General features: G+C 39.1%; 1 protein-coding gene across 1 annotated transcript in view; it reads right to left on the reverse strand.

The window, feature by feature from the left end:
• Dis3l2 (DIS3 like 3'-5' exoribonuclease 2) overlaps nucleotides 1-27468 on the reverse strand; it is a 341977-nt gene that overhangs the window by 125081 nt on the left and 189428 nt on the right. Inside the window, exon 10 of the mRNA XM_042679162.1 lies at nucleotides 22742-22821. Coding sequence (XP_042535096.1) covers nucleotides 22742-22821 — 80 coding nt within the window. The remainder of the gene's footprint in view (nucleotides 1-22741; nucleotides 22822-27468) is intronic.

A 27468-nucleotide genomic window follows, 5' to 3' on the forward strand; every position in this document is an offset into this window, starting at 1 on the left:
TGGGTTGTTTCCATATCCTGGCTATTGTGAACAGTGCTGCAATAAACATGGAGGTGCTTTTGTCCTTGTATACTGGTTCCTGTTGTTCAGGATAGATACCTAGAAGTGGTATGACTGGGTCATAAGGGAGGTCAATATTTAGCTTTCTGAGGACCCTCCAGACTGCTTTCCAAAGTGATTGTATAAGTGTATATTCCCACCAGCAGTGTAATAGGGTTCCTCTTTCTCTGCATCCCCTCCAGCATTTGTTGTTGGCTGACTTGAGGATGTGGGCCATTATGACTGGGGTAAGGTGGTATCTCAGGGTTGTATTTATTTGCATTTCCTTCACAACCAGGGATGGTGAACATTTCCTCATGTGTTTCTTTGCCATTTTTATCTCTTCTTCTGAGAAGTCTCTCTTCCTTTGCCCATTTAGTAATTGGTTTGTTAGGTTTGGGAGGGATTGTTTTTTGAGTTCCTGTATATACTGGATATTAACCCCTTGTTTGGTATATTGCTGGTAAATATTTTTTCCCAGTTAGTTGGTTGTCTTTCTAGCTTGGTTGCTATAGCTTTAGCTGTGCAGAAACTTTTTTATTTTAAGGTAGTCCCATTTGTCAAGTCTCTCTCCAATTTGTTGTGACCCTGGGCCACTGTTCAGGAAGTTCCTGCCTGTGCCTATAAGTTCATGTGTCTCTCCTATTCTGTCCTGCAGTAGTTTCAGACATTCAGGTTTGATGTTAAGGTCTTTAATCCATTTTGAGTTGATGTTGGTTCATGTGATAGGCTGGGGTCCACTTTCAGTTTTCTGCATGTGGCCACCCAGTTTTCCCAGCACCAGTTGAAGAGGCTGTTTCTTCCACTGTATGTCTTTGGCTCCTTTGTCAAATATCAGTTGACTGTAGGCATGTGGTTTTATTTCTGGATCTTCTAATCTATTCCATTGGTCTTCGGGTCTGTTTTTGTGCCAGTACCATGCTGTCTTTGTTATTATGGCTCTGTAGAGCCATGTAGTAGAGTTTGAAGTCCAGCATCAAGATCCCTCCCATGTTGTCTTTTTTGCCTAGAATTGTTTTGGCTATTCTAGGTCTTTTGTTGTTCCATATGAATTTTTGGACTGTTTTTTGTATTTCAGAAATGTATGTCATTGGGATTTTAATAGGATTTGCATTGAATTTGTATATTAATTTTGGCAGTATTGCCATTTTCTCTATATTAAGTCTGCCTATCCAAGAGCATGGAAGGTCTTTTCATTTCCTGGTGTCTTCTGTAATTTAAGTTTTTATAGTTTTTGTTAAATAGTTCTTTTACATCTTTGGTTAGGTTCATTCCTAAATATTTTATTTTTGGGGGGGTTATTGTGAATGGGGTTGCTTCCTTTATTTCCCTCTCTGATTGTACATTGTCAGTGTACAGGAAAGCAACTGATTTTTGTGGGTTGATTTTGTATCCTGCTACCTTGCCGAAGTGATTTATAATTTCTAAGAGTTTAGGGATGGCATTTCTGGGATCGTGAAGGTATAGTATCATGTCATCTGCAAAAAGGGATAGTTTAACTTCTTCTTTCACTATGTGGATCCCTTTAATGTCTTTTTCTTGCCTTATTGCCCTGGTTAAGGGTTCCAGGACTATATTGAAGAGGAGTGGAGACAGTGGGCATCCTTGCCTCGTTCCTGATTTTAGGAGAATTGGTTGTAGTTTTTCCCCATTAAGTATACTATTGGTTATTGGTGTGTCGTTTATGGCTTTTATTGTTTTAAGGAATGTTCCTTCTATTCCTATTTTCTCCAGAGCTTTTAGCATGAATGAATGTTGTATTTTATCAAAAGCCTTTTCTGCATCTGTGGAGATAATTATGTGATTCTTGACCTTGGCTCTGTTGATGTGTTGGATTACATTTATTGATTTATGTATGTTAAACAATTCCTGCATCTTTGGGATGAAGCCTACCTGGTTGTAGTGTATAATTTTTTTTTATGTGTTTCTGGATTCTGTTAGCTAGAATTTTGTTAAGGATCTTTGCATCTGTGTTCATCAAGGAGATTGGTCTGTAGTTCTCTTTTTTGGTTGGGTCTTTGCCTGGTTTGGGAATGAGTGTGATATTGGCATCATAGAATGAGTTTGGGATAGCCCCCTCCTTCTCTGCTTCTCTGAAGAGCTTGAGGAGTATGGGTTATTAGTTCTTCTTTGAAGGTCTTATGGAATTCTGTTGTGAATCCATCTGGTTCTGGGCTTTTCCTTGTTGGAAGACTTCTGATTGCTTCCTGTATCTCATTGTAAGATATTGGCTTATTTAATTGATTTACTTCTTTGCTCAGTTTGGGCAACTTGTATTTCTCTAAAAATGCATCCATTTCTGCTAGGTTTTCTTTCTTTAGAGAGTATAACTTTTGAAAATAGTTCTTTATAATTGTTTGGATATCTTGGGTACTTGTAATTTTTCCTGTTGCATCCCTGATCTTGTTAATTTGGGTTTCCTCTCTTCTTAATTACTCTTGCCAAAGGTCTATCAAATTTATTTATTTTTTCAAAGAATCAGCTTTTAAAATTAATTTTGTATATAATTTTCCTATTCTCTATCTCATTAATTTCTGCTCTTAATTTGATTATCTGGCTCCGTTTAGTAACTTTAGGTTCCATTTTTCATGTTTTTCTAGCTGTTTCAATTGCAACATGAGATTATTTACTTGGTCTGTCTCTATTTTCTTGATATGGGCACTAAGGGTGATAAATTTGCCCCTCAGGACTGCTTTTGCTGTGTCCCACAAGTTTCTTTGTGATGTGTCTTCATTTTCATTCAATTGTAGGAACTTTTTAATTTCTTCTCTAATTTCTTCTGTTATCCAGGTATTGCTTAGAAGTGTGCTGTTCAATTTCCATGTATTTGAGTAATTTCTGCGGTATGCTTTGTTATTGAGAACTAGCTTGATACCACTGTGGTCAGATAGGACACAGGGGATTATGTCAATCCCCTTGTATTTGCTTAAGCTCCTTGTATGAACTATGATATGGTCTATTTTGGAGAAAGTTCCATGAGCTGCTGAGAAGAATTTGTACTGTGTTGTTTTAGGGTGAAATACTTGGTAGATGTCAGTTAGTTCTGCTCCAAGTATGGCCTCACTTAATTGGGTAGCTTCTTTGCCAATCCTCTGGTTGGTAGACCTGTCCTTTGGTAAGAGTGGGGTGTTAAAGTCTCCTAGTATTATCATATTGGGATCTATTTTATTCTGTAAGTTTGAGAGTATTTGCTTAACATATTTGGGTGCTCCAATGTTTGGGGAGTATAAGTTGATAATGGTAATATCCTCCTCTTGGATTGTTCCCTGTATTAATATGTAGTGTCCTTACTTGTCTTTTTGTATTGATTTTAATGAAAAGTTTATTTTGTCAGATATCAGGATAGCTACTCCTGCTTTCTTACTGGGGGCATTTGATTGGCAGATCCTTTTCCAACCCTTCACTCTGAGTTTGTTTGGCTGAGAGGTGGGTCTCCTGAAGGCAACAGTTGGATGGGTCATGTTTTCTAATCCAATCTGCAGTTCTTTTTCTTTTGATTGGTGAATTAAATCTGTTAATATTTAAGGATATTATAGAGAGATGCATTGTGGCCCCTGTCATTCCCTGTTTTCCTAAGTTTTTCTTCTTTCCTTTCCTCCTGTGCTTACTAAGTTAGACTTCTATTAACACCTGTCTGGTGCGGGTCCCTGTTCCTGGTTGCTTTCTTCAGGTTGTGTTCCCCTTCTTAGTATTCTTTGTAATGCTGGCTTATTGTTTATGAATTCATTTAGTTTTTCTTTACTATTAAAAATTTTCAATTCTCCATCGAATGTGAATGCTAGCTTTGCTGGGTGTATCAGTTTGGGCTGGCAGTTGTTGGTTCTCAGGGCTTAGTGGTACTTTCCCAGGCCTTTCTTGCATTCAGTGTCTGTGTGGAGAGATCTGCAGTGATTCTAATTCTTTTCCCATTGTAGTATAGCTCCTTCCTCATTTTTGCTGCATGCAAGATTGTTTCCTTATTATTCAGATCTATCATTTTACTATAATGTGTTTGGAAGTGTTTCTCCTGGGATCCTGCTTATTAGGTGTTCTATATGCTTCTGTTATGTAGGTAAGATGTTCTTTTTTAAGATGGGAGAAATTTTCATTGATAATTTTTTTTGAAATAAAGTTCCTGTATTTTTATTTTTTTTACATTCTTTTTTTTATTGTGAAAATATTGTACAGAGGAGTTACAGTTACATGGGCAAGATAATGAGTACATTTCTTATCAAGCATTGTAGCCTCCTCCTTTGTTTCCCCTTCCCATCTCATTCCCTTCATTGATAATCTTGTTGAATAGGGGTTGCATTCCCTTGCTTTGATATTCCTCACCTTAGTCCACTCCAGTTATACGAAGGTTAAATTTCTGGCACTATCTGCTTGCTCTTGGATTTCCCTTTGGCATAATTTAAGTGATTTTTCCATATCTGTGATTTGTTGGTCCATTTGGTGTATTCTGTCTTCTGTATCCGACACTCTAAATTCTATTTCGTTCATTCTGTTAACTATGGCGTCCATTGTGGTTTGCATGGAGGAAATGGACTCATTTATGGATTTGATGTTGGTTCTCAAAGTACTAATCTCACCTCTTAGTGAGGTGTGTACTGCCTCTATTTTTGCATGCAACTCCTGTTTGAGACCCTGCCTCTCTTTTGATAGTTCGTCCCTGTGTTCTTTAAAATTTCTGGTCTATTTCTAGCTTTAATTCTTGAGTCATTGCCCCCAGCATCTCTTGGATATAGCTTTTGTCTTCCATTCCTGCTTTGCTTCAACTGGGGCTCTCCTCTGGGTGGCTGCTGGCTTTTGGGGCTAGCTTGCTATCCTGGGTGTTGATAAACCTTGTAATTTTTCTCTGTGATTTTCGCATGGGGATTCAGGGATTATTGGAGACTAATCTGAAATTTTGTTTTGGTCAACAGGTGTCTGTCTTTGCTTGGTTGCTGTTTCTGGGCTGGCAGAGAGAGTCTGTACCTGGTCTCGGTTCTGTTGGGGGCCGACCTCCAGATGCTGGTCTGACCCACATAGGGCTCTTGGCTCTCAGCTGTAGATCACTGACAGTTCACGCCTTTAGAAGGGCTGAGTGGCCTAGACTGCTCCTGTTTACTCTTACAGGTGCTCTTGGTGAGATTGAATGGGCTGGATGTATTCTCCCAGTTGCTGGAGTCTGCAATGGGCTACTGATTTTTGTTTTTGTTTTGTTTTTTTGTTTTTGGCCACTTGTGGGCCTGAACTCTGGGCCTGGGTGCTAGCCAATTCCCGGCCTGGGATATATGGGTTGGGTTCTGGTGGGGTTTGGGCTTCTGGTTCTCTTGCCTTGGACACCCAGGTCTTTCGCTGTCACGGATGTGATTCCCAGGGGGTGCAGTTCCCTGTTTTCCTCCCCTCTGCTGAGGCATATGCTCAGCTTCTGACTTCAGTTAGGATGGGTTGGTTGTGTTGCTCAGGCACCGGATTCCCAGGCCTGATCCTGGCTCCCGGTTCCTGGCCTGGGGCACGCCAGTTGGACCTGTGCTGCTGTGTATCCTGCCCTGGGTTATGCAGCATGGAGTACATAGTTCAAGTTTCTTCCACTGTTGGCTGTTGTGACCCAGGGGTGCTGTCCTGGCTTGGGTATTTAAGCTCCCTTCCAGGGGCGCTCTTTATCTAGCCTGGCCAGCTGGATGCACTCCATGGGCTGGTGGAGCTCTCAAACAGTTCCCAGTTTTAGTGGGTCCTGTAGTCGAGGTGTTGGGGTAGGGGTGTGGGTCAAGGTCTGGGAGTTTCCACCAGCTCTGGTCTCCCTTGAGGGATACACTGTCCCCTGCAGGGCACTCACCCTGGAGCTAGTTGTTGTTTCTGTGTGATGTAGGTTGCTGGTTGCCGCTGCAATCAGAGTTCAGTTGAGATGCTTGTGGGCTGGGCCGGGCAATTGTGGCTCTGCATGTTTCTCCTCTGTCTCTGCTTCTGTTGATGCTGTTTAGGTAGGCACCTTGAGATGGGCCTCCAGCCAGTCTCCGTGCAGATTCTGAGCACTGGGGTTTGTCTCTGTTTGTGCTCTCTGGATCAGCACCAGTACCTTGCAGGTTTTCTGCTCTGGCATTCTGTGGTTAACCTGTGTAGTTCTGGAGTTCTTGCCGTGGGGCCAAATGGCTTTGATGGGATGGAGCCCCTCTGCTCCGAGAATGAGGAGTAGGGGTGGGATCTTTGTGAAGGCTCCAGACTTGGGGGTTTCTCTGTTTGTTGCAATCAGCAGGTCCGACATTGGTACCTCAGGTGTCTTCTGCGCGGGTGATCTGCAGATGAGCCCGTGTCTCTGGGACTCCCCCCAGGCCGGGCTGGCCACATTGCCAGGCAGCCAGTAAAGGTTGGGGGAGGGGTCTTCACACTTCTTTGTTCTGAAATTCTTCCTTTTCTTTCTTTTGTTTTTTTTTTCTATCTCCTGTTTTTCTCTGGGTTTTCGTCTTTTTGTTGTTGTCGGTCTCTTGGGGAAATTAAGTGTTGGAACTCGAACTCTCTTTTTGGTTGGAGACAGCTGTGGCGTTTCCCTACTGTCCCATCGCCATCTTGGTTCCCCTCCTCTCTAAAAAGATGATTAGTATACATTTATTTTACTAACCACCTATTTAAAGACAAATAAGTTGAACATGACTTAATGTAACTCTTTCATAGAGACAAGAAGTATTTGTTGAAGCCAGGCAACGGTAGCTCATGCCTGCAATCCTAGCTATTCAGGAGGCTGAGATCTAAGAATGATATTCAAAGCCAGTCTGGGAAAGAAAGTCTGTGAGACTCTCATCTCCAATTAACCATCTAAAAGCTGGAAGAGGAGCTATGACTCAAATGGCAGAATGCTAGCCTTGAGCACAAAAGCTCAGGGACAGTGTCCAGGCTCTGAGTTCAATCCCCAAGACAAGCACAAAAAATAAAAACCTTGTCATAAACAATCACAAACAAGGCTATACTAAAGCCACCAGCAAAACTGTTCATCACAGCATTATTTACCATAGCTAAGATATGGAACCAACCCAGATGCCTCAGTAGATGAATGGATCAAGAAAATGTGGTATACATATACAATGGAATTCTATGCCTCCATCAGAATGAATGGCACCGCCCCATTTGTTAGGAAATGGAAAGACTTGGAAAAAATTATATTAAGTGAAGTAAGCCAGGCCCAAAAAACATAGGTCCCATGGTTTCCCTTATTTGCAACAACTAGTATATGTCTAGGACAAGCAGAAAAGGTCAAAAGCTATGTACATATGACCATATAAGATGATGCTAGCTAAGATAATGAACCCCAAAATAGGGACACAAGTAGTTTTATCTTTCTTGCTGTTGTTTTCAATGTATTTATAATGTATTATGTGATATTTTTTGTTTCTTTTGTATGTTCTTCCCCCATGATATAACCCCTGTTTTCACTGTATTGGATTCCAGTGCCCTGCACTGGAAGGAGGGGAAGGAAAATAACAAAATGCTTAAATAAGGATACAGGTTGACCCACTGTAATAATGAGATGTACAAGACAAGAAACCATGTTGAAAATGAACCGGGTGGGGGGGAGACGGGGGGGAGTCGGGGTGGTGGGGAAGGAAGGGATGGCTAGGGAAAAACAAAGGAGGAGGTAACAATGCTTGATAAGAAATGTACGCATTACCTTACTTGTGTAACTGTAACCCCTCTGTACAGTATCTTTACAATAAAAAATATATACAAAAAAACTTGTCATACATGGTAATGACTACAATCACTGTCTGCATAGTTATAGTTGTAACTCAAATTTCTAGCTTTTTTTTTTTTTTTTTTTATAAACTGAGTTTTCATATTAGGCATCCTGCATTACCAGGCAACTAACTGGATGTCACTCCTTCAAGGTCAGTCCCTTAAGGGTTTAATACTTGTGGGTGAAATTCCTCTATAAATGTTCCCTATACTTCCTGTTTTTAGTAGCAGAATCTAACTCAATATTAAGAACTTAATTTTATGATAAAATATGACTGGTCATCTGCAATAGAGGCTGATATGGCAAACTGGGGAGAGAGGCCCTGACAGTCCCTTGTCACCATTCACCAACATGGATAGAACTTCCCAGATGCAACACAACTTGCTAGTAATAGTAACAGTTATCATTTACTATACCTGGCAAAGACAAGACACTCAAATACTTCTTGATGAAATGAATAATCTTCACAAAAGTTCTACAAAGTAGATACTTTGTATATGAACACCTTCAGGCTCAGAGAAGTTGAATGAGTGTTCATTGTCAGGCGTCTCCAGTGTCAGACTGCCAGTCAATGGCAGAGCCAGGATTAGACACTAACTCTAGCATCCAATCGTCCTCACTATTGTGTCACAATACCTACCACATGGCACCTTAGCCTGTTCCTAAAGTGTTTAAATGGTTATTATAAGTATCAGAATCTCCCAACTTTTCCTGTCATAGCAGTTTTATTTAGATTTAATTCACATTCAATTCACTCACATAGATTGTTCAACTGAATGGCTTTTAATATATGCATAGTTAATAATGCAATCATCACCCACAATCAATTTAGAGTATTTTCATCACCACCCCAGTCACCTCATTTTTTTTCTTTCACTCACTATTTTTCCCCAACCATCTTGTCCCCAGGCAACCACTAAAGGACTTTATGACTCCGTAGATGTGCCTGTTCTGGACCTATATAAGTGGAATCATATGATGTGGTCTTTGAAGATCATCTTCTTCTACTCTATGTTATTGTACATAACACCACTTCATTTTTTTTGATAAATAGCATTCTATTACATAGATATGCCACCACATTTGTTTATCCATTCATCAGCCAGAAGACAATGGATTATTTCTACTTGTTACATACCCCTTTAAAATATACTTTCTATTGAGGTATAAACTATAAACCTCTATGCTACAGCTCAGCTAATTTTTACCAAGTAAATATACTCAGGTAATTACATCCACTTCAAAAGATAGGATAGAAGCAGAATTTCAGAAGCTTTTCTCATGTTTCCCTCAGGCTTTACACCCACCGAAGAAAATTATTTTTCTGACTTCTATACAATATATAATGATCAATCAATTTTGTCTTTATTTTATATAAATACGTTTATATGACTATTCTTATTTCTTCAAAAAATGTTTTAATCCATGATATATTTTGTATTTGTTTCATGCCACTGCTATATAATATTCTATTGTAAGAGAATACCACAATTTATTTAATTATTGATAGACATCTGAGTTATTTTCAGGGTTTGTTTTTTGCTATTATACTAATGTTGCTAAAAAAATTCTTACACACTCATTTCTGTTGAATATGTAGCTAAGATGAAAGTAGTGACTTACATGATAGGAATTCACTCAGCTTTATTATACATTCCCAGAGTGACTGTACCAACTAAATTTGATACTATTAGTTTAAAAAAATACGTAGATGTCCTTCCCAGCTATACAGGAGGCTGAAAGGAAGGATGGCAGTTTCAGGTCAGTCCAAGACGAAAAGTTTGCAAGACATCTATCTTGACAGAAAAAGCTGAGCATAGTAGTATGTGCCTAATATCCCAGCTACATGGGAAACATAAAATAGGAGGATCATCGTTCAGGTTAGCCTGGGCAAAAATCAAAACCCTATCTCAAAAGTAGACAAAAGGCTAGAAGTGTGGCTTAAAACAATAAACCACCTGCCTGGCAAGTGCAAAGTCCTGAATTCAAACCCTCAAGAAAAAAGTTAGCTATTCTAATGGGAATACAGTATTTTCTTAATATACATTTTCATATGTGTTGACCATTGTTTTTCTTCTGTGGAATCCCTGTGCAGGTGTTTATATATTCTCAATAGGAGTCCTTTGCTAGATATATTATTAGAAATGGTTTGCCTTTTCAACAATTTTAATGAGGTCTTCTCGTGAACAGAAGTTTTTAATTTTAATAAAATGAAATATATCAGTATATTTTTTTAAGGTCCATGTTTTTGGTGCCCTACTTATGAAATCTTTGCCTAATCTAAGGTCATGAGGTTATTCTTCATTGCTATTTTTCTTTAAGTATTGATGTTACTGTTCATACTTAGATCTCAAAACCACATGGAATTTACTTTTATGTATGATGTAAAAAAAAGAAGTCAGACCCCATTTTTTCTTTTCTATAGGATAACCAAATGATCTAGTACCATTTACTGATATAACTATTGTCCCCTTATTATACCACAGTGTTAGCTTTACTGAAAACCAAGTGGCCAAATAATATATATATTTATGAGGATATGTTTTTGGATTCTCTATTCTTTTCCACCTCAATTTTTGAACAGCAACTGAACATTTATTACTTTATCATACCCTCACTACAATTCCAGGTCAAGTTCAGTCTTTCTACTGAGTAACTACTGTTTGTAAGTGCTAGGAATTATCTCATTAATCTTCCAGGCAATCCCAAGTTAAGATATTATTGTTTTATAGACCAGGGAATGTGAGGCACAGAGAGGCTAATTCTTTTTGCTGCAGTATGGACTGTGTCTTCTTTCTCATTCGGTTGTCATCCATTTTTGTGGAAAAGCACCACTAATATACATTACAACGAGGTTGTGTGTTTGCAACAACAGATAAAAACAGAGCTTAGCTCTTTTAGTTCTTCATATACTTAATAATTTTGAACTGAAAGAGACTTGAAAAAATGTCTAGTTCAAAACACTTTTTTATCATTGAGGAAAGAGAACTCCAGAGAAATCACAGTAGCAGAGACAAAGACAAGCAGCAGCAAAGACAAAGACAAGACAAGACATCCCCTCCCCCAACCCGCCCCATTTTCCAGCTCCTACTCTAGTGCTCCTTTAGGTACACTGCAACTGCCTCTCGTACAATGAGTGTGCTTGGATCACTGAGACTTCTCTACTAACTTCCAGGGTTTACCTTGGTGCCAGATACTTGAGGATGCCTGGCTGGTGGGTGCCAGATTATCTTGGCCTTAATGAGCAAAAAAACTGGAACCAATCAGCAGAGCTGGAAGCAGATGAACAGGCCACAGTCCAAATTTGGTTTAACAAGGTGCACTGAGACATCCATGAATAAAGAGAATTTCCAAAGCCCAGACCCCACAGAAATCAGGCTAGCAAGATTTGAATGGAACATAGGAATAAGACTTAGAGGGGTGGAGCTGTCTCTCCACTTAATCTTTCCACTTAGATCCTCTGTCCTCAAAGCAGGAACTCATTGGCAAGCATCCCAGAAGCCCACTTCCATGCCAGAGCCCTCGCATGACCATTCAGTTATTTGGAGTTTTTGAGTCAAAGTACAATTCAGTTAAAAAAAATCATACCTCAAGGACAGTTAAAATTGTTCATTCACCAAGCCCCAAATGAATGGAAACGGCATATGCTTCCTTCTGAGCTGATGGATCTACAGAATTTTCCATTTTGATTCCCAGGCTCATCATCAAGGACCTACTACAAAAACAGGGTTTGTCTGTGATCAAGTCCTTGAGTTACCTGGGATTAGCCTGAGGTCAGAATGTCCTCTGACATAGAGGCTGCAAGAGGAAAAACCAGCGTTTCAAAACTGGGATTAGAAATGACTTCACATGGAAGAGCAGCATAGGAGGAAGAACATTTGAAGCACTGGGCATCATGAAGATGTCAGAGACAAAACCCAGAAATGCAGCCAAGCAGAAAATTGCCCTGAAGTGGAATTTTTTCTTTTCCAAAATCTACTGAAGAGCAATCAAGGTTCCCTTCTAAAACACAAAGAGCAGATTTTAACCGTTTTTGGTTAAATTTAATGGTGCATGTAGATCTTATTTTTAAGCTATATATGGTATATGTTTCCAATAGCTACCAGATTAAATGTTTGTAATTAAGTTGGCTCTCACAGCACACTGTTTGATTTTCAGGAAGGACATTCCTTTAAAACATGGCATTTCAGAATCCAGCTCAGGGAAGTGGAGGAACTAGAGAGAATAACCTACAAGCTATGTGAAGATGGAGTATTGAATCCAGGGATTTGAAGTAAAGTAATTCCCAAAGATCAAGGAATCCTGATCAACAGGAGAACCATTACAAAAGCAGAAGCTGTGGAGCTGAGGAAAACACAGCTTCAGTTGAGAAGAATGATTGAAAGAAGTAGTCTGTTCTGAACAGCAAGTATGTGCCAAGCTGCTTATGGAGAGCCTGAGAACATGGCCTACCCATGGGCATTTGTAGTCCAGGACCCACAAATATCAAAGCCTGAGGAAGCCAATATATGAAAGGGTGTGCTATTTGCACATAACCTATACATATCCTCTTTTATATTTTAAATCACTTCTAGGTTACTTATAAAACTTAATATAGTTATGTTGCATTGTTTAGAAAATAGTGGCAAGAAAAGAAATCTATACATGTTTACGAGTACAATTAAATCAATTCCAATTTGTAGTTGATTTAATTCCTAGATGAGAACTCAGCAATATAGTGGGACAATTGTATAAAGGCCATATATAAATAATTATCCATGGCTTTGAGTCCTCCTTCCAAGCAGGATTAGGTGGAACTTTCAAATGGCCCACACACTAGAATGCTGAGGTGCTAAAAATGTACTATAAAGTCAATGACCATTATAGCAAGAGCCTAGGGACTCTCGCTGAATAGAAAATTCAGTGTCAGAGAGGCCCCGGAGAGCTTAGGTGTAAGGTCTGCCAGGCATGGTAAAATGCCCATAGTGGGCATGGGTGATGCAAGCATAAAGTAACCTAGTTGTTTCTTTCAAGCTGCAGATGTAGCAGGGGAAGCCGGTCTCCCTCCAGAAGGCACAGCCTAGATGATCTGCTCCTCATACTGCCAGCGCAGTGGGCTGACAAGATCACTCACTTGATGTGGCTTTCAGAGCAGGGCCTGTGCACATTCTTCAAATGGAATGAATCTCCCTAATTAACTACTCCTGGGGATTTGTTGTTGGGGGATTTAATTTTTTGAGTTCCAAGTATATTTTAGATATGAGACCCTTGTCCGTTGTATGGCTAGTAAAGATCTTCTCCCAATCTGTGGGCTTTCTATTGATCTTGCTAGCTATGTCCTTTGCCATGCAGAAGCTCTGCAACTTTATGCAATCCCATTTGTCCAACCTTTCTTTGATTTGTTGTGTTTCCGGGTCTCTATTCAGAAAATTTCGGCCTGAGCCAAGGAGACCTAGGGTTTCTCCTATTCCATCCTGTAATGTTTTCAGAGTGTCTGCTTTGACTTCGAGGTCTTTGATCCATTTGGAGTTGATTCTGGTGCAGGGTGATATATAAGGATCTAGCTTTAGTTTTCTACATGTAGTTAACCAATTTTGCCAGCACCATTTACTGAAGAGGCTGTCTTTCTTCCATTCTATTGTTTTAGCTCCCTTATCGAAGATTAGATGGCGATAGTTCTGTGGGTTCATTTCTGGGTTTTCAATTCTATTCCATTGGTCCTGAGGTCTGTTCTTATGCCAATACCAAGCTGTTTTGATTACTATGGCTTTATAGTAGAGTTTGAAATTTGGTATTGATATTCCTTCAGCAGTGTTCTTTCCATTGAGGAGCGATTTTGCTATTCGGGGTCTTTTGTTGTTCCATATGAATTTTTGGATTGCCTCTTCTATTTCCTTGAAGAATGAGGTTGGAATTTTGATAGGTATTGCGTTGAATTAGTAGATAGCCTTGGGAAGTATTGCCATTTTCACGATGTTAATCTTTCCAATTCAGGAGCATGGGAGGTTTTGCCATTTTTTAAGTTCTGTGTTTATTTCCTTTTTCAAGATTTTAAAGTTTTCATCATAGAGGTCCTTCACTTCTTTGGCTAAGTTAATTCCTAGGTATTTTATTTTTTGTGGGGCTATTACAAATGGAGTTGCTTTCCTAATTTCAGCCACACTTTTCTCATTGTTGGCATACAGAAAAGCCATTGATTTTTGGGGATTAATCAGTGGGCTAAAGACTTAAAGAGAAACTTCTCTGAAGAAGAAAGAAGGATGGCCAATAGACACATGAAGAAATGCTCAACATCCCTAGCCATAAAAGAAATGCAAATCAAAGCAACATTGAGATACCACCTCACTCCAGTTAGAATGGCAAAAATCAAGAACTCTAACAACAACAGATGCTGGAGGGGATGTGGACAGAAGGGAACCTTACTTCATTGTTGGTGGGAATGTAAACTTGTTCAACCACTTTGGAAAGAAGTATGGAGGTTCCTCAAAGACTTCACATAGAGCTCCCCTATGACCCAGCAATCCCACTTTTGGGCATTTACCCAAATGTTTACAAACAAGACCACACTAAAGCTACCAGCACAACTCTGTTTATTGCAGCATTATTTACCATAGCTAAGATATGGAACCAACCCAGATGCCCTTCAGTAGATGAATGGATCAAGAAAATGTGGTATATATACACAATGGAATTCTATGCCTCCATCAGAAAGAATGACATTGCCCCATTTGTTAGGAAATGGAAAAACTTGGAAAAAATTATATTAAGTGAAGTAAGCCAGGCACAAAGAAACAGGTCCCATGGTTTCCTTTATTTGCAATATCTAGTATATGTATGAGTCAAGCGGAAAAAGTCAGATAATGTGATGTTAGGAAAATGAATCCTTAGATAGGTATTTTAATGTTTTTTTTTCTTTTATGCATGTGTTTCTAAAGCATTTATAACTTTATTTCTTTGTTGCTTTGTATGTCCCTCCCCCACAGTATAACCCCCGCTTTCAATATATTTGATGTCAGTATAACTTATGGAGGAGATGGGGAAAAACAAGTCATTTAAGGATTCAGGTGGACCTGTTGCAACAATGAGAAGTACAAATTGTCATGTCAAAAAGGAGCTTTACAATGTCGGTGGGGGGGAAGCGGGGGGGGGGGGGGGGGGAGAGGGAGGATTGGGTGTGGGGGGGGGAGGCTGGGAAGGGAGGTGAAGGGTAAACAAAGGAGGAGGCTGCAATGCTTGGTAAGAAATGTATGCATTATCTTGTCCATGTAATTGTAACCCCTCTGTACAGTATGTTCACAAATAAAATAAAATTAAAAAAAAAAAAAAAAACTACTCCTGGGGAAGGGAAATATCTAAAGCAGATTTTCTGTAGATATAGACTTTAGAGGAATAGATGTTGAGGTGTCAGGGCCTGGGCCTGGAACTGGGAGCAGTGGAGCACAACCTACTCTTTGATGCTTTCTGTTCCTCTCTGCTGATTTCTCTTTTGCTGGACTCTTGAAATACTTGTTTAATGTTACAATGTCATCTGTTGTGCACATGGTAGTTAGCAAGGGATAATGGGCCCACACTTATATCTAAGTGTTAACAAGTGGTATAACTCCTAAGTCTGTGAACAGGGGGAACACAGGTCAAAGGGAAAAGATTCACATTGGTCAGATTCCCATGGGAATTCTTCCTCTAGACTTAGACTTTGGGGTCTCAGTTTCTTCTGTTAGAGAAAGAGGTTTCCCTTTCTAATGATGGTTCCTTATAGATGCCTAAACAATCCTAAGCTCACAGGTAGGTAGCCAGGAGATTCACACAAGGCACATTTCAGAGTTAAGTGGCTCCTGCATGATATTAGGAAAGTAGCAAGAGAAGAACAAACCCTCAGTCTTAAGAAAAGAAACTTGCCATTCTGTTTGGAGGGCAAAGATAGAGGGAGCCACAAGGAAGAAGCTAAGTTACTCATCTTTTGGGGCATCGATACACATCAAGTACATTCTGATTTATGTGATCCATCTGGCTAACAATCATGGAGTCGAAATGAAGAGCAGAGGTAGTTTGGTATTGCCACACTTTACTATATAATTAATATTAATCTGTCAGATGTATAATGAGAAATGTAATCAGAAGTTCCAAATGCCTTGAATTTTTCTTAAGTTAAAGATTTTTGTAACTGCTCCTAATTTAATTGCATTGTGTTCTAAGAATATGACCTGTATCATACCAATAATTTTTGAAATTAGTTTTATGATTTAATATAAAAATTAGTATTTGTAAATGTTTTCTGTGTGCTAAGAATGAATTTTTTTATTCTAGAAATGGTTGTTAGAACAAGTACTATGTAGTTCAATTTTTCTGTAGTTTTATTGAATCTTATCAAAATTAACTAAATTAGTCCACAATAATAAAATATGCATTAGTTTGTCTTTGTATTTCCATCAGGTGTGGGTTATATATTTTGAAGCTAATTATTTGTTAAGAGACATTTAAAGTTATTGTATTTTCTCAATGAAGTGGTCTTTCTAATCTAAAATTACTGACTTTATATTAATAACTTCTACCATAAAATCTGTTAATCAAACACAAATATATTGGTTTTCTTCTGCTTACTTTATTACTAGTATATTTTTTCTTGTTTTTTCTTTCTGGAGACAGGGTCTTGCTATATAGCCCAGGATAAACTGAAATTCACCTTGTAGCCAAGACTGACCTTAAGCTTGTGATCCTCCCGTTCTCCCTCCTGAATGCTGTGATTATAGGTGTATACAACAATGCCACACTTTTTTTGTTCCTGTTAATTTTGGTTTTGGTTTTTGTTGTGGCTGTTGTTGTTGTTTTTGGTTGTGAACTCAAGGTCTGGGCACTGTCCTTGAGCTTTTTTGCTTATAGTTGGTGCTCTACCACTTGAGCCACAGCACCACTTTCAGTTTTCTGGTGGTTAATTGGAGATAAGAGTCTCACAGACTTTCCTGCCTGGGCTGCCCCAGAACTGCGATCCTCAGATCTCAGCCTCCTGAGTAGCTAGGATTACAGGTGTAAGCCACTGGTGTCCAGCCATGCTACATTTTTTTTCATCTTTTTATACTTATTCTTGGTGGCATCATGTTTTAGATATGTTAGTTATAAATAACATATAGCTAGGTTTATCTAGTCTGATAGACCTTACTTTTTAAGTATAGAACTAAGGTTAGTAGTATTTTTACTTTAATATGTATCTTTTATTTTTCTTGCTTTGTTCTATATTTTTCTCTTGCCATTCATATTTCAGATTGAAATATTTTGTCTATTTTTTCATCCTCTTTGTTCCTCTACTAGTTTGCAATTATTCTACCATTATCATGTATCTGAAATAAGGAACATGAACACAAAGTGCAGAATGTAGGATATAAAATATAAACCTATGTAGAGGCTAAATAAAAGGCACATGTACATGTTTGTATGTTTCAAAATATGTTTCAAAGCTGAGATTATGGCTTGGTGGTACAATGCCCAAAAAAATAAAGTAGAATGCTTGTCTAACATATGCAAGGCTTTGGGTTCAATCTTCAGCACCAAAAAAAATTTTTAAATCGTTTCCAAAGTTAAATCGTAACATGCTCAAATGTTTTCCAAATTTTAATAAGCTTGGGGGAAAGATCTTAGTTGAACAAATAACAGTACCCTGATACTACAGAAATGAAAATGAGATCTAATAGTTTGCTTTTTGAGACTTCTACTTTGGCAGGACCAGAAGTAGAAATAAGAATTTTAAAATAAATAAACTTCACTATGAAATGAATGAAAAGCACAGGAGAGTCTGGTTACTTGTCTGGATACCTCTTTGGGAAGTTAAGGAGGCATTTATGAATACAATCCTAAAAGATATTTCCTACTTTTTGGTATAGTTCTAAAAACCACAGTACACGTTCATTTACTAATTGACTTATACCTTCCTCTATCTCTAAACATTTATGAAGTTGATTTATATGCTTGATTTATCTGTTACAACAACTAAGAATAAGAAAAAAAATAGGGCTTGGGACTTGGCTCAGATAATATAGTGTCTGCCTAGCAAGCATAAGGCCCTGAGTTTAAAACCCAAGAACCACCAAAAGTAAAAAGAATTAAAAAATAAATAAAAGGAAAAAGTTTTATTTTACATTTATTTATTACATCTTTGATTGTTCCTTTCTTTAGATCTGAGTTTCTGTCCTATCTAATTCTCTTTCTCTCTAAGTAACTTTTTTTCCTGAGATAAGGCCTCAATAGGTAGCCAAGCTAGCCTTCAACTTGTGATCCTCCTTCATCTGCCTCCAGAAAAAAACTTTTTTTCTTGCAAGGTAGATCTACTAGCAATTTTACAGAGTACAGAATTTAAGGGTGGTAATTTTCTCTGAGTACTAAATATATCACTCCATTCTTTCTGAGGAAAGGAATTATCTCCAATATTTACTATGAGAATATGATTGTGTTCCTGAGTTCCTCTAGAGTTTTTAACTCAGACATGTCCACACTGAGCCTCCAGTAATTTGTTTATTTTATATAGTTTAGCAATTTGTTTATTATATATAGTTCATGCTTTCTACTTGGAGCTCTTTGGTAGTTTCTGCTTGTGAAAAACTGCTCACAGACAACAAAGGCTCTGAGTTCAATCCCTAGTATCATCAAAATACAAAGCAAAAAATCATAAAGCAGTTTCTCACAACAACAAAAAAAGCACTTTGCCCAAAATGTTAATAGTGTCAATACTGAGAAACTCTGGTCTAGAACAACAGAAAAGAAAAAAGGAGAAACACCTAGTATGCTAACAAGAGACAAAAAATTGGAATAATGGAGAAAAATAATCCAAAAGAATAACAACAGGTACAAATAACAAGATGAAACAAATAGAAAACAGCAAGATAAAAAACTTTTACTCAACTATAACTAAAATTGTATAAATAGTATAAAATGTGAATCAAAAGGCAAAGATAAGCTGGATAACAATGCAAGAAACATACTTTAAATATGAAGAGAGCTTAAAGATGAAAGCACAGTCACAATTCATGACTTTCCAATGAAGTCTGATGCACTAACAACAACAACAAAAAGTAAAAGGTTGGAGGAAGTCTCTCAAGGCAAACACTGATAACTAGAAAGCTACAGGTGCTAGAGTAATTTCAAAACAGATACTGGAGATACAAGAGGTATTTCACAGTGACAGCGTGGTAGTTTATCAAGAAGATACTCTTAAATACATATACATTTAATAATAGAACTTCAAAGTAAATTAAGTAAAAATGGACAGGCAAGAAAAATAAATGAAACCCACAATTACATGTGGAGATTTCAAGCCTCCTTTCTCAGCTTACAGCACTATTATTGCTTGAATCTAAGATAGCCCCTCTCTCTCTCTCCCTCCCCCCAAAGACTCATGTATTAGGGACTTGGCTGCCAGCTGGTGGGCTTTTGGGAACTGACTACATCCTGTGGGCTCTGACCTAATCCATGGATTCATCCCTTGATGAATTCATAATATTAAGGTATTTGGAGGACATGGTGCCTGTTTGGAGAAGTCAAACACTGAAGATGTACCCTAGATCTGACCCTCACCAGTGTAGGCCATGAAAGAGATTTACATAAGAAAATTCTGGGAAGAAGTGAGTTCAGTTCCCTGAGCTGGAGAAACAGACAGCACAAATGTAAGATACAATTCAGTACTTAAAGAATGGAAAAGTATGAATGGGGAAAGTATACCCAATTCCAAAAAAGAAGCGTATGGTACTTGTCAAGATATAAACACATAGACAATCACAAATTTAAGGATAAAAAGACACTATGAAAGCCAGGTTTCATTGACATATGACTATAATTCTAGCTACTGGGGAGGCTGAGATCTGAGGATCATGGTTTGAAGTCAGACTAGGCAGGAAAGTCTGTGAGACACTTATCTCCAATTAACTATCAAAAAGGTGGAAGTGGAGCTGTGGCTCAAAGTGGTAGCTAGCCTTAAGCACAAAAGCTCAAAGACAGTGCCCAGGCCCTGCTTCAAGTCCTAGGTTATGTGTGTGTGTGTGTGTGTGTGTGTGTGTGTGCGCACGAGCACACACACACACACATACACATATACACACACAAAAGGAAATCATTCATGCGCAGAGTTTGCCTGGTTAGATCTAACTAGAGCAAACATTTTTAAAATGCAGGGTAGCATGCATGATACTCAGGATGTAGAGATACCAAGGAACATTCTGCCCTTAGAAAACAAGTAAAAGGGGGAATTAATTCAGAAAACCTGTTTTTTCTGTATTAGAAATATGACCAAATGTGCTAATATAATAAGGTGGGGACAATTCATTCTGCCAGGAGGACAGGAGAGTTCTATAGAGGTTTACCTTGTTCCTGTGTGTTTTCATAGGACACAGAATTAGGTAGGGAGACAAGCATTATAAGCTGAAGACAGAGAGCATGTACCTCAGATTTCATAAAGGCAGAAGTGAGTCCATGCTAAGAGCCACACAATCTTAGGGCAAAATGAGTTGACTTTTAAGGCAGAAAGTTCAAATGCAATCTGGATATTCAATAAGTGAATACTGCAGAGGTGATTCAAAAACCAGAGGGTGATCTGACAACTGTGGCATTCCCACACTTGAGTGATGAGGTCAACTTTGAGGTGTGCTGCAAGTGATCTATTACAATCATAAAACGCCAGACTGTGTGATTTACTGTCTTTAAATTCAAGGTTATTCTTGTAACACTCAGTATTAAATACTATCTTTAGCAAAAGTGAAAAAAATCCACACTTAATGCTCGTGGGGGTATTCCTTGCCATCCAGTGTGTTTGTAGGCTGAAAAATGAGTTAAACACAGGTCAGATGAGTGGTGGGCTCCCTTCAAAAGTGGAGCTTCCATTAGGTTAGGAAGCCTTCATAAGCTAATTATGACCTGCCAGTGTGTCTGTACAACTAATGATCTATGTTTTATACCTAACAAGAGGTATTAGTGAGGGCCTAGAAGTACATCTGAACTCTACAAAAAGGGAGAGGGAGAACTATATATGTTATACTTGCTTGTGCAGTTTAGTTTTCACAGAATAGTCATTCAGATGATTTTGATGAGCCCAAAGGGAAGTATAACGTTTATGAAGTATTTTTAATAAACACGGCTATGGAGGATACAAATATGCCAAGAAAACATAATTTGCTTTTGAAACATAACACATTTTTTCCTCTAAGCAAGAACTGACATGAACAATAACTAATGGAACTTTAACTTAGCCAACTTCCCTCAATCCAAACTGGAAGTGACTTTTCACTTTTCACCTCACTGGATAAACGGCATTGGCAGAAACTGCTGTCACCAAGGCCAAATGTAGAAGTGCCACCATAAAAATGCTTGACTAGCCACCTCAAGCCTTTCCTGAGTCTTCCCTGGCTCTTTTCCTATGTCCTTCTGCTGCTGCCCTGCCAAATGAACAGATGTCAACTGTCCCCCTGGAATGCAAGAAAAGCCAGGCAGATGGAAAGGATCTGATCACCTGGTGCACTAGGCTACTGGGCAGCTTGTGATTTCTGGCACCTCATAATTTTTTTATTACAAAATTTTTTCATTATAAAGCTATTATTACCACATTATAAAAATCTGGGAAGAAGAGGAGAGAAAAATCATTTGTGATCCCATCATCCTAATAAAATCACTGTTTGTGTTTGAGTGTATTGCTTACTTTCTCTTGCTTGCAGTTATACTATGGCATCTTTTTAGCTTATTTAGTCCCTATCTCTCTAAAAGGATTTGAAGCAACTCACTAATATGCCACCAGACAACTCCATATCCAGATTCTCCCTAACCCATGCCCTCCAGACTGCTCAATTTCTACCTCCCAGTCCACTTCCCAGTCATCCAGGTTGAAACTTAGTCCCACCTTGGGCTCTTCTATTCCAAAACCTGTTTGAATTTTTATCCCTTTCTCACCTCTGTCTATCCCATCCCTCTTGGGTCTTGCCCTCATCGCCAGTCCAGGAACTCATGCTCAAATAATTGCAACATTTCCTTTGGCTCATTTCTCTGCTTCTACTTCTTTTTCTTTCTCTTCATTTTTCCCTGCTAAATTATACTCCTCATTTTGATTGAACTCCACTGAACAATATCTATGTAGCTGTCTGGTCTAGCAAATAAAGAACATTGTTTTATCTGAAAAAATTCCCCCAATCTACATTTTCTATCATACCTTTTACTCTTTCTTTCAGAAAGCCTCTGCTGATATACTTGTATGCTAGATACAGTATACAGAGTATACAGTATACTTCAGTATACAAAGTGAATAAGGTGCCAGCTCCCCAGTGTTCTGCAAGGTCAAGGGTTCCAAGGTTAGTACCGAAGAAGAATTAGGTATTAGACTATGGCCATTAAGAACTATAAAACTGGAGAGTAAGTGAAGCTATGATTTTTAAAGCACTAAACTACTACCAGAGCAGAACTGTAACCCAGATGGAAGAGAGGCCTCTCATGGGCCTATGTGTGTCCTATACTCAGCCTACAGTTACTAGGCTTTCTGCCTGGGCTCTTTTCACCCTGGTGCTCAGGAGAGTGGACTCTTGGTAGCTGGCCTACCCAAGCCTCTGCACACAGTGGAGACTGTTCAGAATGGGAGAAATTAAGCCACTACTTGTTTCTGTAAAAAGATGGCAAAATTCTGAATTGTACAAATATGTGAATTTCTTAAAATTTTACAGAAGTTGTCCCTTTATGCTTTATCTTATCTTTAATCTTCTCTAACTGATAGCCAGGAAAAGTGAAAGGGGGTGTTAAAAGAACTAAAATTAAACAAATTTGTTTGGTAACAACATTTTCTGTCTCTCAGCCTTCTACCTTTAAGGGTCAAATGAGCCCAGGATGGAGAGCATTTCTCATTCTTACTCTCACCGGAGTCATCCAGAACATAATTGAGAGCACACAGTTGTTTAAGCTCGGAGACCTATTTTAAGCTCAGAAACAGTACACAGCGCTGAGGAAGCTCCGTGCACACTGGCAGAGCACTCAGGGATGCAGACTGCCTGCTACCAGGTATGGCAGAGAAAGGTCTATCCGTACCATTTGTGAGTGGCCTGCAGGAGAGGGCATCATCAAGGTCCCGGGCAGTTGATGGGTCAATGGTGAAGACACAGTCTTTTCTAGGAAAGATTTAAGATGTAATTAGTTATGGTACAAACAACTGAAACTCTAACTCATTGTAGTACAGCATTAAAACAGCTCATTTTACACATGGGCTCTGCTACATAGAGTGAAGAGTAACTTGGACAACCAATCTCTGAGAAGTGAGAAACATGAAGCTAAAATGTAAGGCTAGCCTTCCTCTTCCTCTCTGTGAACTGGTACTAGCTCCTGTCTCTTCAGTGGGAACAGGTGTGAGTGGGGTAAAAAGGCTGCTTCCCAGGACGGCTCTCTGACAAGAAGGTCAGTCCCTTTGTTCAGTTACACTCCTTTAGTCAGTTCATGATTTGCCTCCCATCTGCAGGACCAATGGGAACCTTTCTCCAAGGATAAATTGGAGATCCTTACTGATCCTCTTCCAATTTTGAACAAATGGGGTGTGCCAAAACACAAGCTTCCTAACTTGTGACAGGGCCCAAGAATAAGTTGTGAAAAAACTTTGAGCCATGTAATTAACCATAATAATATTCTACTTGGAAACAGCCCAAATCAGTTTGTGTCCCTGGAATAATTTTGTGCTTCAAGCATGGCTCACGCGCATTTATCTTTTCACCTCATATTTAATCCATGAAGCACAAGGATATTCTCCTTTTATTTTATAGTTTCCCACATAACATGCTGCGTCAACCTACCCTTTCCCTCCCTAGAAATACCTAAAGGTGTTTAGCAAAATCTGTTCCCAGCCTTCCAGCCCTTTTTTGCCCAGGCACTGGCCTAGATGCTGGGGTATCCTGTAACAACCACCCTCCCACCCCTGTGCCACATTTGATATTAGTATTTCTGGCTCCCACTAGACTCTTTCCAAGTCCCTCCATCTCATCCACTACTGCCCTATCTCCTGCCCTGATGGAGCCATGCTGGTAGAGATTACAGTTAGGAAGGCTTGTTCTTGAAGACTTGTATCCTGGGGATACTGCTCTGCTTAAAACTTCCCCCAAGTCCTGAAGCTGCATGCTGCTTATACTTCCGAGCCTTTTTTTTTTTTTTTTTTGGTGGTCATGGGGATTGAACTCTGGGCCTGGGCACTGTCCCTCAGCTCTTCAGCTCAAGACTAGCACTCTACTTGAGCCACAACACCACTTCCGGCTTTTTCTGCTTATATGGTACTCAGGAATCAAACCCAGGGCCTCATGCATGCAAGGCAAGCACACTACCACTAAGCCACCTTCCCAGCCCCCCTCAGAGCCTTTATAAATCCAATCTTACATACTGCCTACTTCCTAACCCCCATTTACCCTCATAGATTCCACGCCCCATCACAACACTTAAATTCTAAGACAGTATTAATTATAATATGCACCACTGCTTCCATGATAGCTTTTTGGAGAAATAAAAACTCTACCATATTATATACATATATATATATACAATTTACATATAATTTATGTTATATATAATATATGTATGTTATATAATAAATAAATTCTAATGTACTTCAGAATTCTAGAAATGATCATTTTAGAAGGGATTTTAAGTGGGGTGTAGTAGTGCATGTCTTTAATACTGCCACTTAGGAGGCTACAGCAGGAGGAGGAGTACATTGTCAGTCTAGGCTACACAGACAGACCCTATCTAAAAAGAGAAAAAAGGAAGGGGAAAGCTGGCTTTGTTTTTTGCCCAAGGTTCCATTCCCAGTACAGAAGGCGGGGGACAGGGAAGCTTGTATACTGTGTGATTCCTTTGATGACATTCTCAAAAAGATGAAATTATTGTGACAAGAGAGCAAATCATGTTGCCAGGGCCTCAGATACCTATGAGGTGGACACAACTTTGCTGCTCTTGATTGTGCTAATAGCTATACAAGTCTTCAAAGTTATGGGGCAATTCTGATGTCAAATTTTTGTTAATTTAAAAATAATTTTAGATGTGATTTTTTAAATGTATTGTATCTTCACAGGGTTAAATTTTCACAAGCTTGACCAATTCACTGAAAGTAAATATTCATTTTATAAATGGAAAAATATACTGCAAAGAATATTTCCTAGTCAAAAAAGTAACTGTTCATCAGATATTGCTTATGTGGGTGTTTAGAATTATCTTTTTTTTGTGTGTGTGGTTGTAGGGCTTGAACTCTGGGCCTGGGCACTGTCCCTGTGTTCTTCAGCTGAAGGCAAGCACTCTACCACTTGAGACACAGTACCACTTCCTAGAATTATCTTAAAACACTTATTTAGATTCTTCTTGCTAAATATGTCTTAAAAATACTCCATGCACCCACTATACACAAAAAAGAAGGCAAGGAAAGTGTATACTGCCCGTTGCCTTGGCAAAAGCATTCAGAAGACAGTCCCAGAAAGGACAGGTCACATGCAAACTAAATTTCCAGGAGAGTCCCACAAAGGTGAAATCTCAGAATTTCTGGCAAGAGTTTCTTGCTCACTTCAGAAAAACACTATGGGGCTGGGGGCACAGTCTAGTAGGGTGCTTAAGAGCCCAGGGCTTGAACCCCAGCACCATCAAAAGATAAATTTACAAAGAGGTTTTAAGAACAAGAGTACCAGAAGAAAAAAACTACCAGGAACCCCTGGAAAGCACGTTCCCCAAGGTTGTGCTCTTAGTATTTCAAATAAAAGGTACATCTCAGAAGCATTTGTTGAAGAGGGGATAGATGGTAAAAGAAAAACCCAGAAAGATGAAATTAATTCTGACTCCACAATAATGAGTTCTAAATTGGTAAGGGACCTGAATTTCATTCACAAAGTAAAGAAATAACTTTCTGCTTCTTGCTCCTTTTTACCTCCATAAAATCTAGCTAAAGCCAGATGGGCACTAGTGGCTCATGCTTGTAATCTTAGCTATCCAGGAGACTGAGATCTGAGGATCCTGGTTTTTTAGAACAAAAGTCCCCGAGGCTTTTATTTCTAATTAACTAGCAAAATGCCAGAAGTGGAGCTGTGGCTGAAGTGGTAGGAGTGCTAGCTTTGAGTGAAAAAGCCAAGTGACAGTGTGAGGCCCAAAGTTCAAGCCTAATACTTGAGTGCATGCATGCACACGCAGCCACACACACCTGCACCCACACAAAATCTAGCTAGATAGTTTATGTACACTGTGTATTCAATAAAACTACTTCTGTAGCTAAAACTGAAATGTCAGATGGGGTGGAAGGAATGGTTTGATCCTTTTTTCATCATAATGACATCATAAGCTGAAAGTGTCTAAGTCAAACTAAAAAAGAATGCTCTGCTAATTTAGTGGTACTTTGGGAGGGGATGTGAAAGCCAGTTTACTAGTTTGCTGGGAGGACATTATTTCTCAAATGTCCCCAGATGTTGGGTTGGGAAGGTGGCTCAGTGGTAGAAAGCTTGCCTTGCATACATGAGGCCCTAGGTTTGATTCCTCAGCACCACATAAGCTGAAAAAGCCAGACGTGGCTCTGTGATTCGATTCCTCAGCACCACATAAGCAGAAAAAGCCAGAAGTGGCTCTGTGGCTCAAGTGATAGAGCACTAGCCTTGAGCTGAAGAGCTCAGGGACAGTGCCCGGGCTGAGTTCAGGCCTCACAACTGGCCAAAAAAAAAAAAAAAAGTCCCCAGATGCTTTAAAGGAATGATACTACCGAGTCACTTGCAGCCTAAAACACATCCAGCCATACATAAGTGACAGCGTAGTTTCTAGCATTAGTATGTCTCTTCCTTGAGAGGATCCATAATTATTTTTGGAGGAAAATTCTACACTACCAATTCTCTACTACTCCCCCACACACATATTTGATAGAATCATGGAAATCTAAATCAATACTGAACAGTACTAATAAGGCTTTCCTGCTGTAAAGATATGCCACCCAAACATTACTCTTGAGCTGGAGTCCAGAAGTTTGGCATGCCATCTGTTTATGAAAGGCCTGTGAGCTAAAGATAAGTTTTTGGCACTTCTAAACAGTTGAAAAAATAGTATTTTATGACACATGAAAATTTCTGAAGGTGAAATTTCAGTATCCACAAATGAAGTTTCATTGGAATATAGTCATGCATTTTTTTTGTTGATACAATGGCAAAGTTGACTCGTTATAACAGAAACAAGATGCTTTACATATTTATTGTGTGGGGGCTAGGGACCTAGCTCAATGGTAGAACAAGTGCTTAGTATGCTCAAGGTTCAATCCCCAGCCCTAGGGGGAAAAAATACGGTGTGGATCTTATAGAAAGTTTGCTGCTCCCCTGCTTTTAGGCCATTGTTTCCTAATGTGCCAAATAAGTGTTTCTATTTTAAGTGTTTATATTTTTTTAGACAAGATCTTACTAGGTAGCCTAGGCTATCCTCAAACTCACAATCCTCCTGTCTCAGCCTCCCAAGTGCTGGATGAGGATGTGCTCCACCACATTCTGGAAGCATTTTAATTTTTAAAAGAGGTCTTGGGATTCAGTCAGTTTGGAGGATACTGGGCAGATTGCTTAGTTACAGGACTTCTCAGAGTCCTTATGAAATTGATATTAGTAGGTTTTGCCGGACCTCCTACCCCAAGGTACTTTTCTGTGGCAGAGCATCTGCCAGAAACAAAGCTCCTCAAGGAGCACCTCCACCTGTGCTGGAACACAGTCCAGCTTCAATGGAACCAGGGCTTACAAGAGACATTGACAACAAGCCTAGAAGAAGTCAATAGAATGGCC

The sequence above is a fragment of the Dipodomys spectabilis genome, unplaced genomic scaffold, assembly GCF_019054845.1.
Source record: "Dipodomys spectabilis isolate Male_0828 unplaced genomic scaffold, ASM1905484v1 ptg000051l, whole genome shotgun sequence".
NCBI classification, from domain to species: Eukaryota; Metazoa; Chordata; class Mammalia; order Rodentia; family Heteromyidae; genus Dipodomys; species Dipodomys spectabilis.